The sequence below is a fragment of the Mustela putorius genome, unplaced genomic scaffold, assembly GCF_011764305.1.
Source record: "Mustela putorius furo isolate JIRA1106 unplaced genomic scaffold, ASM1176430v1.1 tig00000196_pilon_pilon_pilon, whole genome shotgun sequence".
In the NCBI taxonomy this organism is placed as follows: Eukaryota; Metazoa; Chordata; class Mammalia; order Carnivora; family Mustelidae; genus Mustela; species Mustela putorius.
The window spans coordinates 1,650,101-1,665,744 of NW_025421310.1; the positions used below are offsets into that span (position 1 = coordinate 1,650,101).

At 51.0% G+C, this 15,644-nt stretch overlaps 2 protein-coding genes across 4 annotated transcripts; both read left to right on the forward strand.

Annotated features, from left to right (window-relative positions):
• Positions 1-149: 149 nt before the first annotated feature.
• SNRPA (small nuclear ribonucleoprotein polypeptide A) lies at positions 150-10,940 on the forward strand. 2 transcript variants are annotated; one of them, XM_004776110.3, is made up of 7 exons: positions 150-359; positions 809-901; positions 3,757-3,929; positions 6,029-6,208; positions 7,866-8,039; positions 8,401-8,489; positions 10,559-10,940. In XM_004776110.3, the coding sequence occupies exons 2-7, from the start codon at positions 829-831 to the stop codon at positions 10,716-10,718; spliced, it is 849 nt and encodes a 282-aa protein (XP_004776167.1). In that variant the 5' UTR covers positions 150-359; positions 809-828; the 3' UTR covers positions 10,719-10,940. The 2 variants fall into 2 exon arrangements, with proteins under 2 accessions (XP_004776167.1, XP_004776168.1); XM_004776111.3 differs by lacking the exon at positions 150-359 and adding an exon at positions 586-722.
• A 1,158-nt stretch (positions 10,941-12,098) lies between these two features.
• On the forward strand, positions 12,099-15,347 carry MIA (MIA SH3 domain containing). 2 transcript variants are annotated; one of them, XM_013047662.2, is made up of 4 exons: positions 12,099-13,065; positions 14,203-14,336; positions 14,807-14,917; positions 15,249-15,347. In XM_013047662.2, exons 1-4 carry the CDS (start codon positions 12,975-12,977, stop codon positions 15,270-15,272), a joined length of 360 nt encoding a protein of 119 aa, XP_012903116.1. In that variant the 5' UTR covers positions 12,099-12,974; the 3' UTR covers positions 15,273-15,347. The 2 variants fall into 2 exon arrangements, with proteins under 2 accessions (XP_012903116.1, XP_004776155.1); XM_004776098.3 differs by lacking the exon at positions 12,099-13,065 and adding an exon at positions 13,234-14,125.
• The last annotated feature ends 297 nt before the right edge of the window (positions 15,348-15,644 follow it).

The window sequence follows — 15,644 nt, forward strand, 5'->3', positions numbered from 1 at the left end:
GGCTGAGCGTGGAGGGGGGTTGTTGGAGAGACTTTCAAAGGACCGCCCCCGGAAGCTGCCCAAGGGCGAGCGGCTTCCCCATTGGTCAGAAGCGCGTGAGGGGGTGGGCCTTCGCTGATTGGTCCCTAGACCCTCTGGACGGGTCGGGCGGGGCTTTTCTGCCGAGGCGGGAACCCAAATGTCGTTTTGATTGGCAAGATTTGGGCCCAGGGGCGAGATTCATTCTGACTGGTCAAGCTACTGAGTTTCCGCGCGGGATTGGCTTGCAGAAAGACAAAGGCGGGATCAGGAGAGGAAGCTTTTGTAGTCGACGCTCAGAAACCTACGCGGCGACACTCGCAGGAGCTGCGGCTCTGTTGGTGAGTAATCTTGGGCGACGGCGGCCATCGACGCCAGGCCAGGAGAGCGTTTGCCTCCTGGCCCTTCTCGCGCCTCGTGAGGGAAACTATCTTCCCGCTGCGCGAGGTTTTGGGCGCTTCAGAGTCGTCTCTTAACTGGCTCATACATCCGGGTTTTTCTCCCGGGCCGCCCTTTGAGCTCCTAGGCCAATGGGATTCGCCACTTAGGACGCCCCGCCTACTGGGTCACGTAGAGCACCTTGGGACTCGTAGTAGACCTTTAGAGAGGTCCCTCTACCACGCGGGGAGGAGAAGCGGGGTACCGCTTTCGCTTTGTTTTCCGAGCTGTGCAGCTTTCCCGCCTCTCTTCACTTCCTCGTGGCAGTAAGATCCCTGAGCAGCCCGTTAAGCCCGCTTTGGGACAGGATTTGGAGAAACCCAGGGCTGAAGTTCTTTTTTCTTTCTTTCAGCTCTACCTCGGCACCTCTCCATGGCAGTTCCCGAGACCCGCCCCAACCACACTATTTATATCAACAATCTCAACGAGAAGATCAAGAAGGATGGTGAGTTCTGGGGATAGTCCAGACTCCAGGTGACCTCGCAGGAGCCGGCCCCTTCTTCCATCCCCCGCATTCACGTGTCTTCCTTCGCCTTCTCCAGGCAAACTGTCAGTTGATCCTTCAGCCTTTGCACACGCTGCTCATTGTGTCTTTAACGCTCCTGCAGTCCATCTTAACGGTCTAGCGATTAACCTGGTCACTGTGGTTCATTCCTGAACGTCTCAGCTCACAGGACTCCTCCAAGAACCTTTTGGCGTCCCCTTACGGCTCAGGTGCCTGTCCCTGACTTCCCATAGGCCTTGGACATGTCCCTTTGAAGCCCTGATTCTTTGGGGCTGGTAGTTGTCTGCACTGATCTGGGAGCTCCTTGAGGGTAAGCACTGGGATGGTCTTGGTCACGGTGGTATTCTCGGTGATCAGCCCACAATGGAGGTGTCTAATTTCCAAAAGAAGACGGAATTATAGTAACATCGCTAACACCATCATCAGGTACTGATATGTACATCTTTACTACTTTAAATTCTCCCAACAGCCCTTCAGGAAGGAGCTATAACACCGTTTTCTCAGATTAGGAACCAGACTCAGGTGATGTGACTTGCCAAAGGCCACATAGCAAGATAAAGGGGTTGAGGCCACCAGCGTGGAATTCGGCTTAAGAGCTCGATTTTTTTTTTTTTTAAAGACTTTATTTATTTACTTGTCAGAGAGTGAGAGAGAGAAACCACGCGAGGGAGCACAGGCAGACAGAGCAGCAGGCAGAGGCAGAGGGAGAAGCAGGCTTCCCGCCAAGCTAGGAGCCCGATGTGGGACTTGATCCCAGGACACTGGGATCATGACCTGAACCGAAGGCGGCTGCCCAACTAACTGAGCCACCCAGGCGTCCCAAGAACTCGATTCTTGACATTAGATGTGTTTTTTCCATTTTCTTTATCATGTTTATTGAATTTCATTTTCTGTATCTGAAAACTGAACAAAAAAGTCCTGGTACTTTCTTTGCATGGACGTTACATGGATTACCTGAGCCAAATATCATCTATGCAGTGCTTCCTTATATGCTATCTAGTTGTTAGTAAGGGCTGGGTAAAATTTGTCTCTTATCCCCTTAAGAAAAGTCTTGGGGGAGGGCGAATAAAAAAGAAAATTCTCAGGGAGAACCAAAGGAGTTTGCTGGGATTGTTTGAAGTTGCCAATAAAGTTACCATTGAAGAAAACCAGACAAGCCATGTAAGTCCCCTGTATGTGCTCTTAGAGTATGGTGCCCAGCCAGTGGGGCACCTGGACAGAGGCATTTGTTCCTTCTCATAGAAGAGGAGACATTTCAGAGAAGACTTCCAGGTAGAGGAAGCTATGTGTATGTTTGGTGAGGGAGAAAAGTGTTCCCAACCTAGACCAACATGGGCAGATGTCTAACGGCCAAAGAGATCCTGAAGCATTCTGGAAATAACAAGTAGTTTTATGTGACTGAGGCTTGTGTCCAGGGAGAACCCTCCAGTGAGTAGTACCCTGATGGTTCCTGGCCTCTTGTGGGCGGTGAGCCATTAGACTTTGTCCTGAGGCCATCTGGGAGCCAGGTGAGGGACACAGTCTGGTGTGAGGATGATGTATGGAGACTGTACTTGAGTGGGCAAGAGGGGAGAAGGGAGAGAGGCCCAGAGTCCAGGGGAGTAACTTTTCTTTTTAAAGATTTTATTTGACAGAAACACAGCGAGAGAGGGCACACAAGTGAGGGGAGTGGGAGAGGAAGAAGCAGGCTTTCCACCAAGCAGAGAGCCCAATGTTGGGCTCAATCCTAGGACTCGGATCAGAACCTGAGCCGAAGATAGACGTGCAACCAGCTGAGCCATCTAGGTGCCCTATCAAGTGTGGTCATTTGTTAGATGCAGTGGTGTGGGGTTCAGATGGACTTGGGTCCCGCTCTGTAGCTTCCCAGTACCTCCGGGGCACTCTGGAGCCCCTGACAATCCTCTGAGCATCTGTTTCCATTTAGTAAAATTAAGACTGTTACAGACACTATCTCATGAAGTGGTTGTGAGAATTTGGTGAAGTTTTTTCCGTAAAACATATAATGGTATCTTTACTCACACAAACGTTTTTGGAGATGGGTGGCCGCTAAAGTCTAAAGTCTGCGTATTGCAGTAAGCAATTGGGAGGGGCTCGTGGTTAAGGATCGCTAAACCAGTAAGCACATCTGAGGTCAGGAGGTGGGCAAGACTGCAAAGGAAAAGCAAGTAGGGTACGAGGAGTGGGGAGAGTGGCAACAGGGCACCTTTTTTAAGACAGGATGGTCAGAGGGAGGCCTTTGAAGTGGGAACACTGTTACTGAGACCTGGTTGACTAGAAGGAGACAGCTGTGGACACAACAGGAGAAAGGTTCTTGTGGTGGAGGCAGTAGTCTGGGCAAAGGTCCTGAGGCAGCATCCATGTCCTGGCCTGGGAAGGAGCTGTGAGGCCAGCGTGACTGGGAGTTACATGGGTGGAGTATAGGGGGACGAGGTTGGAGAAGTTGGCCAGGGCTACCTCACCCAGACCTGGGTCAAGGTGCCAGTGACCGGAAAAAGGATGCTCACGTTTATTGAGCATTTGTCATAGGCCCTTTGTTACGTGGGCCTCCTGTTCTTCATCAAGCAGGGGGTGTTGGTACCGTCTGTGCTCTCAGAGGAGCCCCCAAACTCACCCCAGTGTTCTTGGCTGCTGCTCATACTGCTGGCCCTTGAGGGGTTCCTGACCTGTGACATTGTGTCAGGTGGCTGATGGTTTTCCTTCTGGGCCTCACTCGGCTCTGAAAAAGGATCTCAGCCCCCAAGGACAGGTTCCAAGACTTCGAGTCACCCATGGGCCTTCCCTTTCTCCCCCTGCAGAGCTGAAGAAGTCCCTCTATGCCATCTTCTCCCAGTTTGGCCAGATCCTGGATATCCTGGTTTCCCGAAGCCTGAAGATGAGGGGCCAGGCCTTTGTCATCTTCAAGGAGGTCAGCAGTGCCACCAACGCCCTGCGCTCCATGCAGGGTTTCCCCTTCTACGACAAGCCCATGGTGAGTGCTGTGGCAGACTGGGTGGGTCTGGACCTCTTGTCACCCGTAGTCTGGTCCCCTAAAGTCGGGAGTCTCTCTGGCTGTTTGTTAGCATTTCCTGTTCTTTGTGCTGGAGCCAGTGATGGGGTACCCAGTAGATGTGAGGCACAAAGGAGAAGGACTAGCTAGGGAAAGTGGGGGAGAAAGTGTTAGATAACTGAGAGCATCTGCAGTCGAGGAAGTGGGTCAAGTTGGTTTGGCTGGAGAGAAGGGTGAGCATGGGGTGGGGGTGCTGGGGAGCCTTGGAAGTGTTTAGGGAGATGCCTCTGGCTGTTGGGGAGCATAGATTAGAAGCCGGAGTTTAGCAGGAGTTCCAGCCCTGACCAGGTGGGGACCATGAATGGGTAGAAACGGGTAGATTGGGGTTCAAGAGACCATGTGCATGCACAGCCAGGGGGCTGCATTCTGGAAGGTAGAGAATGGCTTAAAGTGCCCGCCCTCTACTAGTGTTCCTGTCAGATCGCTGGCAGCCATCTTTTGTTCTTGGGGCCCTTTCCCTTATCCCTCTATCATCTGAGTTTCACCTGATGGGAACACGCCTCCTTGAACCAACTCCCTTGGGGAGGGAACAGCAAATGCTGGTATGTCCAGGTCCCAGGTGGGTCACCTCCCGTGGAAGACAGTGGGCCCCTGGAGTGGTGAGGTAGCCTGGAACTCTCCCTCTGTGTGGATGGGGCACTGATTTGCCTGTTACCTCTGGGCGTGAGCCCAGATTTGCTGCATCTTACATGGCTTTTCTGGGGCAGCTGGGAATTCGCTCTTGAAGTATAAAGACCATAATGTTACTGGGTCAGTCCTTCCCTGCTCCCCAGATCACTGCTCAGAGCATTTCAGACACTTTTTTTTTTTTTTAAGATTTTATTTATTTATTTGACAAATAGAGATCACAAGTAGGCAGAGAGGCAGGCAGAGAGAGAGGAGGAAGCAGGTTCCCTGCTGAGCAGAAAGCCTGATGTTGGGCTCTATCTCAGGACCCTGGGATCAAGACCTGAGCTGAAGGCAGAGGCTTTAACCTACTGAACCACCCAGGCGCCCCTTGGCAGTAGAATTCTGTCCAGGAGTCTGTCAAGCTGGTCTGGCCTTTGGAATCTTCACAGCAGCCTGCTTCTTCCTCCTCTCCCAAGGCTTTCCTGGTCTCTGCTTGGACCCCTGCTCCCCGCAGGCTCTTCTCCACATGTGGCCCCAGGGCTGCCTCCAGCACACCAGTGAAATTTGCTCACTCCCTCCTTGAATCTCCCTCCCTCCCTCCCTCCCTTTCTATACCAGTGTCATTTCACTGAGGCCTCTCTTAGCCACACTCTGAAATTTTTGATTCGTATCTTTTTTTTTTTTTAAAGTAGGCTCCATGCTCTGAGCCAGACACTTTTTAATCTTTTTCTTCATTCTCTTTCAGTATAGCATGAGGGTGGGGACTTTGTCTGATGGGCTCATTGCTGTACCCCCAGAGTAGAGGGTCTCCATAATTTGCTGAGAATGAGCTTTAGCCTGCGGGTGTAAACTTTTTTTTTTTTTAAGATTTTATTTATTTGACAGAGAGAGACACAGTGAGAGAGGGGACACAGGCGGGGGAGTGAGAGAGGGCGAAGCAGGCTTCCCGCTGAGCAGGGAGCCCAATGTGGGGCTCGATCCCAGGACTGTGGGATCATGACCCAAGCTGAAGGCAGATGCTTAACAACTGAGTCACCCAAGCACATCTGGAGGTCTGAACTCTTGTGTGATTGGAACCACCCCTTCCCTGCATAATGTTCCTATCCTGGCCCTGTTTCCTCGGATTTCTGCCTTTGACCCAATGCTCAGGACTGTCCCATCTTCCCTTCAAAATCCCAGCAACCCACTTACTGTGTGTCAGCTACTATTCCAAGCACTGAAACTCATTCAGGCCTTATGGTCATCTTTTCAAGTGGGAAATCTCCACAGTCCCCATTTTATAGATGAGGATGTTGAGGCCATGCGATTTCCATAACTGGACTCACTGAGCTGCTGGTAAAGGTCTGCTTTTGCACCCAGGCAATTAGGCCTTGAGATCGACGCTCTTCACCCTTCTGTACTCTGTTTGGCAGCGCATTCAGTATGCAAAGACTGACTCGGATATCATTGCTAAGATGAAGGGCACCTTTGTGGAGCGGGACCGCAAGCGGGAGAAGAGGAAGCCCAAGAGCCAGGAAACCCCAGCAGCCAAGAAGGCCGTGCAGGGTGGGGCAGCCACCCCTGTGGTGGGGGCTGTCCAGGGCCCTGTTCCGGTAAGCCAGGGCCAAGAGATGCTGACCTCTCTCCATCAGGCCTGCCTTAGCCTTAGGCCTGGCATGTGGGCACAATCGGGGCAGGGAGGGCTCCCCTTGGGGTTCTGGCTCCCTCCCTTTCCATTTCCTTCTAGAACTTGTTCACCTCTCATTGAGAGATAGCACAGCTGGGTGATGTCTGCACTTGGAAGTGCCTCCATGCTTGTCTGACAGTTTTGCAGAAGCTTTCTTTCTCTTGTGTGTCTGTCTCTTAGTTTCTTTCTCCCCTTGACGTTGATCTTGTCTGTGTCTTAATGTCTATGCAGAAAATCGAGAGGAAACCACAAACCAACTTTTTTGGATTAATTAGTGAATTTAATTTAGCAGGCTCGCCGGAGAGATCAGTGTGGAAGAAATCAGTTTTATTTCTCTGTGCTAGCAACAAAAAAGTAGACTCCAAATTTGAAAATACCTCAGGATTAAATGTAACGAAAGGTGTGCAGAAACCACCCACTAAAAGTATAGAACATCACTGAGAGAAGTGGGAGGTGAACTCAGTAAATGGATGGGAGACTCAAAACTTGAGATGCCAGTCCTCTAGATTGGTCTAACACGCAACACAAATCCAGTCAAAATGCCAGCAGGAATTTGGGGGGCATTGACAGTCCATTTCTACAGGTGTGCGGAGAGGCAAGGCAAGGCGGGAGAGGAGGATAAAACGGTGGGGGGACACTGTAGTCATCAAGGTAATGTGATGTTGGGGAGGAAGATGGACCAGGTTGCAGAAGAGAGTCTTGAAAAGGTCCACACAGGCTTTCTCAGCCAGTAAAGGCTCCAACAAGGTCCATTGGTAAACTGACTTTTTTTTCCCCCTAATAAACAGTGCTGGACCAGTTGGTCCATATTTATGAGGCAAAGTATTAGTCCTACCTCAGCTATGAAAGTTAATTTGAGATGAATCATAGACCTCAGTGTGACAGCTAAAACAATAAGGCTTCTAGAAGGAAACAGGAAAATCTCTTCATGACCTTCATGAGGGCCCGAGAAGTAGAAACATCCTGTTTTCTAAACAGAATGGAGAAAAGCACAAGATACTTCAGAGAGTCTTCTCCTTACTTTGGGGTCTCCACGTTGGCTCTGCTGCTTGGGTCACACATTGTTTGTCCAGCTTTCGCCAATGCTGGCTCCCTTTCTGTCTGGCATCAGCAGTGGGGTTGGTGTTACGGCTCTGCTTCCCTGCTCTGACCCACTCCCCTCTTCTGCACCCAGCTTTTTGTCCGCCTTTGAGTCCTCAACTGTGGTTCCCGCTCCGGCCGCCCCATCTCCTCTGGGGGTCGGAGTTGTGCTCCCTCCGGCTGGCTCCCTTCTCCCCACCACGCCTCCCTTCTCAATTGGCATCTGCCCTGTCCAGCCCCTCCCACTCTGCCTTCCACTGTCTGTTCCTCTCTGCAGGTGTCTTCCCCCACACAGGTGAGTTTTTGTAAGGAAAAATATAGCCTGTGCTCATGTAGGTTTTGCTTCATCCATTTTCCTTCCGGTGACCTTTGTCTCCATGGGTGCCTTGGGCTCTCTCCTTTTGTGGCTTTCACACCCTGGGTCTCCCGACGAGCTCCGGTCCTCTCTGCCTCCTGCTGACATCACACCTGCCCCGCTCAGCCCTGCCGTCCTCTCTCCACAGGGCATGCCCCCGATGACCCAGGCACCCCGCATCATGCACCACATGCCCGGCCAGCCTCCCTACATGCCGCCTCCGGGCATGATCCCGCCTCCAGGCCTGGCTCCCGGCCAGATCCCACCAGGGGCCCTGCCCCCACAGCAGCTTATGCCGGGCCAGATGCCGCCTGCCCAGCCTGTAAGTGTCTCCTTCTCCTGGGTGTCATAAATAGCTGGGACGGGCGAAGGGAAAAGACAGGGACGAAGGGAAAAGACAGGGACGGGTGGGGGCTTGGTTATGGGGGCGGAGCTTCGGGTGGTCAGGGTGAGGCTGGAGGGGCGACCAGAATCTAGTCAGACTCGATGAACTGCAGAGAACCTGCCGATGACTACAGCAGTGCTCTTTGTGGCTTGCTTCCTGGTGGGGGCAAGGCGGTATAGATAGGCAACCTCAGGGATGTCGGGTGAAGGGCCCAGAAAGAATTCAAGCAGGGCGGTGCTGGGAAACAGAAAGGCAATAGGTCCTCCACTAGACTCATGGCTCTGTCACTCCCTTGCAGCTTTCAGAAAATCCACCAAATCACATCTTATTCCTCACCAACTTGCCCGAGGAGACCAACGAGCTCATGCTGTCCATGCTTTTCAACCAGTAAGTGGGGCCGGGTGCTGGGCAGGGGCCAGAGGGCGATGGCCAGGAGATGGCACCATGTCCAGGCTGGTGGCGTCCTGAGCCTGCTTGGGATTTGCAGACAGGACAGTGACTGGAGGCTTAAAATGTGGAAACTGAGGCCAGGCCCACGGCCACGGAAGTGCAATAGTGGCAAGCCTAGGGCGTAGCAGTGCGGGACCTTCTTTGACTTCGTGAGGGGTGGGGGAGCCCCTGGGCTGCCTCTTTCCAGTCTCTAAATCAGAAAAATGCTAGGTGCATATAAAATAATGGTGAGGTGGTACCGAGCAGTTGGAAGGTTTTATTTATTTGAGAGAGAGAGCCAGAGAGAGAGAGAGCCAGAGCACAAGGCAGGGGAGAGTCAGAGGGAGAAGCAGACTCCCTGCTGAGCAGGGAGCGGGATCCTGGGATTCCAGGATCATGACCTGAGCTGAAGGCAGACGCTTAACCAACTGAGCCCCCCAGACGCCCCCTAAACTCTTTTTTTTTTTTTTTTTAAAGATTTTATTTATTTGAGAGACAGAGATCACAAGAAGGCAGAGAGGCAGGTAGAGAGAGAGAGGAAGGGTAGCAGGCTCCCCACTGAGCAGAGAGCCCGATGCGGGGCTCGATCCCAGAACCATGGAATCATGACCCGAGCCGAAGGCAGAGGCTTTAACTCACTGCGCCACTCAGGCACCCCCCCTAAACTCTTTTAAGACAAGTCCTGGGCGCCTGGGTGGCTCAGTGGGTTGAGCCTCTGCCTTCGGTTCAGGTTGTGGTCTCGGGGTCCTGGGATCGAGCCTCACATTGGGCTTTCTGCTCGGAGGGGAGCCTGCTTCCCACCCCCCTGCCTGCTTCTCTGCCTGTCAAATAAATAAATCTCTCTGTCAAATAGATAAATGGAATCTTAAAAAAAAAAAAAAAAGACAAGTGCTAAGGGGTGTGGATGGACCTCATTCCTCCGGCTGCTGGGGAATTGGGGAGTTGGAGGCAGCACCGGGAGATGGGAGAGGTCAGACGCGCTCCTCGACTGTGGTCTGCTCTGGGGCAAGTCGGAGGAACAGAGCAGCACAGGTGGTTCTGTGTGACAGTGCCCACAGGGAATTTCGCGAAACTCCGTAAGACAGAAAAAAACAGTATCACACGTATATCCTTCTGTAAAACAATACGTACTTTGTAAGAACAGCGGCAGAAGAAAGTGTACCCAGCAACCGTGAGCATGGTTGCCCAATGGGGAAGGAAGTTAGGGAAGAAAACGGGGAAATGAGAGAAACAGAGGATTGTAAAAAGGGTAGTGTTTATTCCTGGAACAGGGTGGGTAGGTTATGATTGGGGAAGGACATGGGGGGCAGTGTCCTGTTTCTTTTTCTTTTTTCTTTCTTTCTTTTCTTTTCTTTTTTTTTTTTTTTTAAGATTTTATTTATTTGAAAGAAATCACAAGTAGGCAGAGAGGCAGGCAGAGACAGAAGAAGGGAAGCAGGCTCCCTGCTGAGCATAGAGCCCGATGCAGGGCTCTATCCCAGGACCCTGGGATCATGACCTGAGCCGAAGGCAGAGGCTTAACCCACTGAGCCACCCAGGCACCCCTCCTGTTTCTTTTTCTTAATTATTTAAGAATTTGCTTTTATTTTTAAAAGACTTTGAGGCAGAGAGAGAGAGAGAGCCCAAGCAGGGGGAGGGGCAGAGGGAGAAGTAGGCACCCCACTGAACAGGGAGACCAATCTGGGGCTCCATCCCAGGACCACGGAATTATGAGCTGAGCTGAAGGCAGATGCTTAACTGACTAAGCCCCCCAGGTGTCCCACGTGTCCTGTTTCTTGATCTAAGTTGTAGGTTACAAAGGTATAGGTGTTCACGTTAAAATATTTCCTTAAATGACACATTTGTCTTGCCTGTACTTGTTTCTGTTGAGGTTCCTCCACTTCGCACTGTGTGTATCTGGGGGTTGGATTATCATCGCCTATGGTGCATTGTGGGATGTTCAGCGGCATCCCTGGCCTCTACGCTCCCAATGCCAGAACATTCGGGATGCTGAGTCTGGTTCCCTGAGATCTGTTCCCTTCTTTCAGGTTCCCTGGCTTCAAGGAGGTCCGACTGGTCCCTGGGCGGCACGACATTGCCTTTGTGGAGTTTGACAATGAGGTCCAGGCAGGGGCCGCTCGGGACGCACTACAGGGTTTCAAGATCACCCAGAACAATGCCATGAAGATCTCCTTTGCCAAGAAGTAGCACCTTTTCCCCCTGCCTGCCCCTGCCCCCTGTTCTGGGGCCACCCCTTCCCCCCCTTGGCTCAGCCCCCTGAAGGTAAGTCCCCCTTGGGGGCCTTCTCAGAGCCGTGTGTGAGTGAGTGGTCGCCACACAGCATTGTACCCAGAGTCTGTCCCCAGACATTGCACCTGGCGCTGTTAGGCCGGAATTAAAGTGGTTTTTTTGAGGTTCGGTTTTTCACAACCATTTGTCTTTTTATTTTCTTATGCTCTGTGCCTTCTTTTCTTACACATCAGAATATTCTGGGTGTTTGGACCTCTTAGCATGTTGGGGTTTGCAACCCTGGGGAAACACAGAATAGTGTAGTAACTTTGTCTAAGCTTTAGGCATCTTTACCAGTTTGGAAAAACTCCTCTTTTGTCTCCTTTGAGCATTCAGAGCAGGAAATGGAAACCCCGACTGCCATGTACAGTTGGGCAGGTCGTGTACTATGCAAGGATGCCACCTAAATTTAAGGGCACACTATTCATTTTGTAGATTTGTATTTTTTTTCTAACATGATAAGAGTGTCAAGAAAGAGGTTTTTCTATGCCTTTTTTGAATCTTCAGAAAGAATGCCTCTGTGATAGTGACAGGCCCCAGAAACAATGCTGGATACTTCAGGAAAAAAAGGAAGGGAACTGGATGCTCAGGTACTCATTGGAAGGATAGAAGGAGGGGTAACCTGGGTTTGAGACACTTGAGTTGAGGTTTGTGGTCTCTGATTGAGCTGCAGCCTGGCCTTCAGGAAGGAGTGGAAGTGCCATTCCCACATGGGAAGCCACTGACCAGGCACAAAGGGTGTGGCCACTTCAAACAGCGCTAATCTTCCCTGCTGGCAATCCGCCACCTAGGAGCCTTGGCCAGGTGGCTGAACCACGCCCTCCAGTCCCCTGGCTGCAGGGGAGTCTAGGAAAAGGAATTTCTTTCTTTTTTTTTTTTTTTAATTTAAAAAAAAAATTTTTTTTTTTTTAAGATTTTATTTATCAGAGAGAGGGGGAGAGAGAGAGCACAGGCAGACAGAATGGCAGGCAGAGGCAGAGGGAGAAGCAGGCTCCCCGCTGAGCAAGGACTGGGATCATGACCTGAGCCGAAGGCAGCTGCTTAACCAACTGAGCCACCCAGGAGTCCCGGAAAAGGAATTTCTGATTGGACAGTTATGTAACCCAGCTGAAGCTATGGGTAAGACGGGAGATCAAAGGAGGGACCTTCTTCAACAGTCTGTTACACACCTGATCTGGGAAAAAAAAATTTTTAAGATTTTTTTTTTTTTTAATTTTTTTTGCGAGAAAGAATGGGGAGAGGGCACAGAGGGAGAGGGACAAGCAGACTCCCAGCTGAGCAGGGAGCCTGAGTTGGAGCTTGATCTCAGGGTCCTGAGATCAGGAGCTGAATGAAATCAGACACTTAACAAGGCACCCCTGGCAATTTTTTTAATGGACTAAAAAATACATATATGTATTGTTTAAGACTCTCACTCCATGCACATAGAAAAACGAGATCATTTGCCAGAAGTAGAAAATTGACCACAGAAATGAGTTTCTGAAGCCAGTGTTCAGTACTGTCTGGTCTTCATCTGTGGAGGCTCTAATCCCAAGCTTGCTCCTGTTCTGTCTGCTCTTTTCTATTAAAGAGAAACATCAGCATTTGCAGTGATAAAGGCTTACAGCACCAAATACAGTCTCTCTCCTTCAGGATCTGAAAGACTGAAGGGAGAAAGGAATTGTTGTCTCCACTAAGAGGCAAGTCTTTATTGCCGATGGCAAGTGGAAACATCTCACCCACCACACTGGCAACCACGGGTTCTGTGGTCAGTAGATCCTGGTTTTTATTGTCTTCCCGGTGCACTCCCTAGCTGTTCCCCAGGAGCAATGGATGTCCTCACTCCAAGCTTCATTTTCTTCTCATGTAAGGGAAGAATTCCTGTATGTTAGTACTTTGGTACTTATTGTTGGTACACGCCGCTATCCCAAACACACACCCACTGCTGCCAGGCACTCAGGAAACACTATAAACTCAGCAAAGACTTGCTGAGTACCTACCGTTCTTGGCACAGGACACAGTGGTGAATGAAATACACAAGCCAACTGTAAATACTATGTTCTGATAAGACAGCTGGGGTGGTAGGTCTGGGAACAGTCCCAGGTGATCAAGGAAGGCCGGTCATTGGACGTGACTTTGGAACAGAGCAGTTTCTCCTGTCCATGGTGGCGGTGCTGGGTATTGGAGGGCACAGAGATGGCTGAGGTCCAGGCTTTGACCTTGAATTCTGCCCTACCCCAAGCCCAATTTACTTCCCCCTCACAAAAGTTTGGACTTGTGGCCAAAGGTAAGAATGCTCGAGAACGGGAGATGCCACCCAGGAGAATGACCTGGGCACGGAGATCTACTGGAAACCGTTTTAGAGGCTGAGACTTGAGTTCGGATCACCCTCCCCGACTTTCTCCTGACCTTGGGCAAAGGACAGCTCCACAGCTCCACACTCTGACGGGTATGGGCCTAGAGCCAGATCTGGCCTTTCTGCTTCTGGCTCTAACCTTGAGCAAGTTTCTGAAGGCTCTCCCTGCCATTTCCATGGCAAGGGGTTATAACAGCCCTCTTAAGGTGATGCAGTGTCCATGTGAGTTAATAAGATAAAAATTACGTGCTGAATACTCTGAATGACTTTGCTTTCCTAATCACCATTTTACAGAGGAGTAGGTGAGGCTCTCAGAAAAATTGCTTAGCCCGGGTCACCCAGTCAGGAAGTGCCTTGGGAAGATAAATAGTGATTATGGGAGGGCATTTCTAGCCTTAAGATCCAGCATAAAATACTTGGTCCTTGAGGGTGGGTCTTTCTCTGGTGATCAAAAGGCTGCCTTGTTCTGTCCTCAAGCACAGGAAATTCCAAGGTAGTTTTCTGTACTAGCTCCCTGTTTCTGTTCGTGGAAGGGGCCCAGGTACCCAAGCAGCCTCAAGAGAAGATGGAATTGAATATCTCAACCTGTATGGTTGAGGGGGTGGGGGGTGGCTGGCACTTGGAGTGGCCTGGGCTGCTTTGGGCCTATCTGGGCATTTCCCTGGGCAGGCAGCCCTCACCCTATCCTTGAAATGGTTCTGGCTGGGTAACAGCCTCTCCATGTTGTGGGTGAAATTTGGGACTGATTAAGGGCGGAGACAGCATGGAGAACACAGGTTTCCTTGTATTGCTGGAGAGAGGGAGGGCATAAGGAAATTAGAGACCCTATTTCCCCCTTGATCACTTTCTTGCTCGGAGTCCATGATGGCTGGGTCCCCAGCGTTCCTCGGTGTCATCATTCTGCTGTCTGCCTTCTTGGGGCCCAGTGTCGGGGGCCGCGCCATGCCCAAGCTGGCTGACCGCAAGCTGTGTGCTGATGAGGAATGCAGCTGTAAGAGCTGGGGATGGGGGGCTGGGGTGGCTAGCCTGTGTGGAGGGTGCTGTCATTCCCTTCTCTTCCTTCCCCAGACCCTATCTCCATGGCTGTGGCCGTTCAGGACTACGTGGCTCCCGACTGCCGTTTCCTGACCATACACAGGGGCCAAGTCGTGTATGTCTTCTCCAAGCTGAAGGGCCGAGGGCGGCTCTTCTGGGGAGGCAGTGTGAGTCTTCAGAGAACAGAAGAGGAAAGGATATGGGGGTGGGGTGGGAGTATGACCTAATTTTCCACCCAAAGGGAAAATTTGAGGACTGAAGTAGTTTGGCAGGGGTGAGGGAAGAGGGGCTATTGTGATCAACTTGGTTTTTACCTTGAGCAATCATGGGGCACCCACTATAGTGCCAGGCTCTGTTCCCGACCCTGAAGATATAACAGTGAATGATCCCTTTTATTCTAATAGAAGGAGACAGGCCATCCAAAAATATCAGCAAATATGTGCTCCTCTGAGAATTAATACACATTGACTGGGAGACTACTTCGGGTGGTCGGGGATTGCCGCCATGTAAACTGAGGTCTGAGCGACAGGGATGGAGCCAACCATCTGGAGATCAGGAAGAAGAAAAGTGCTATGGTCTTCAATAGGAATGAGTTTGCCATCTTCCCAGACCCTGGCTTTGAATTTTTCCTCTCCAGGTTCAGGGAGATTACTATGGAGATTTAGCTGCTCGCCTGGGCTATTTCCCCAGTAGTGTTGTACGGGAGGACCAGACCCTGAAGCCTGGCAAAATCGATGTGAAGACAGATGTGAGTGTCTTGGGGGCTGGCGGGGATCCAGAGGGAGGATCCTGGGGTTGTGATAATGAGCAAAGATTCTCCTGCCTTTGGCTCCCCGGCAGCGTAGCTGTGTGTGCTGGGACAAAGTCCCTGCCTCAGTTTTCTCCTCTGTAAAACGGGGATTGTTAAGTCCCTGTCAGATTGAGCGGCGCAAAAATTAAGGGACTCTGGGCTAATTTGCATAGCATGTGTTTGGCTAAACCTGGCCCCTGCCGCCACAGCCTTTGCTAAAACCACTAGATCCTTTGTGGTGTGTGTGACCGCTGATTTTCTCCCCACTGTTTTCCTTTCTCTTTTTCAGAAATGGGATTTCTACTGCCAGTGAGCTCAGTCTACCACTGTCCCTGCTGTTTTTTTTTTTCTTCCCAGCTTTATGCAAATATACCAGCCAAGTGCAAAATGAGGGTCCCTGTGGTCTTAATGGCGGGGGGGGGGGGGTGTAACAAAGAAAATGTTTCCCCAGCCTCCTGAATTTAGCCAGTCAGCCCCCTGACCGTGGTAACGTCAGTGGTTGCTAGGCAGAATTCCACTGACTAAAAGCTCTAAGCTCCATGCTGGGTACTGGAGGTGGGTTCCTAAACTTAAATATCACACACAAGCAAATGAGAAGGCAGAATAACCTGAAAAGCTCGGTTGCGGGTCATAGTGTCCTCTCTAGACCAACGAGAGGGAGTTGGACTATTGGGAATGAACCAAT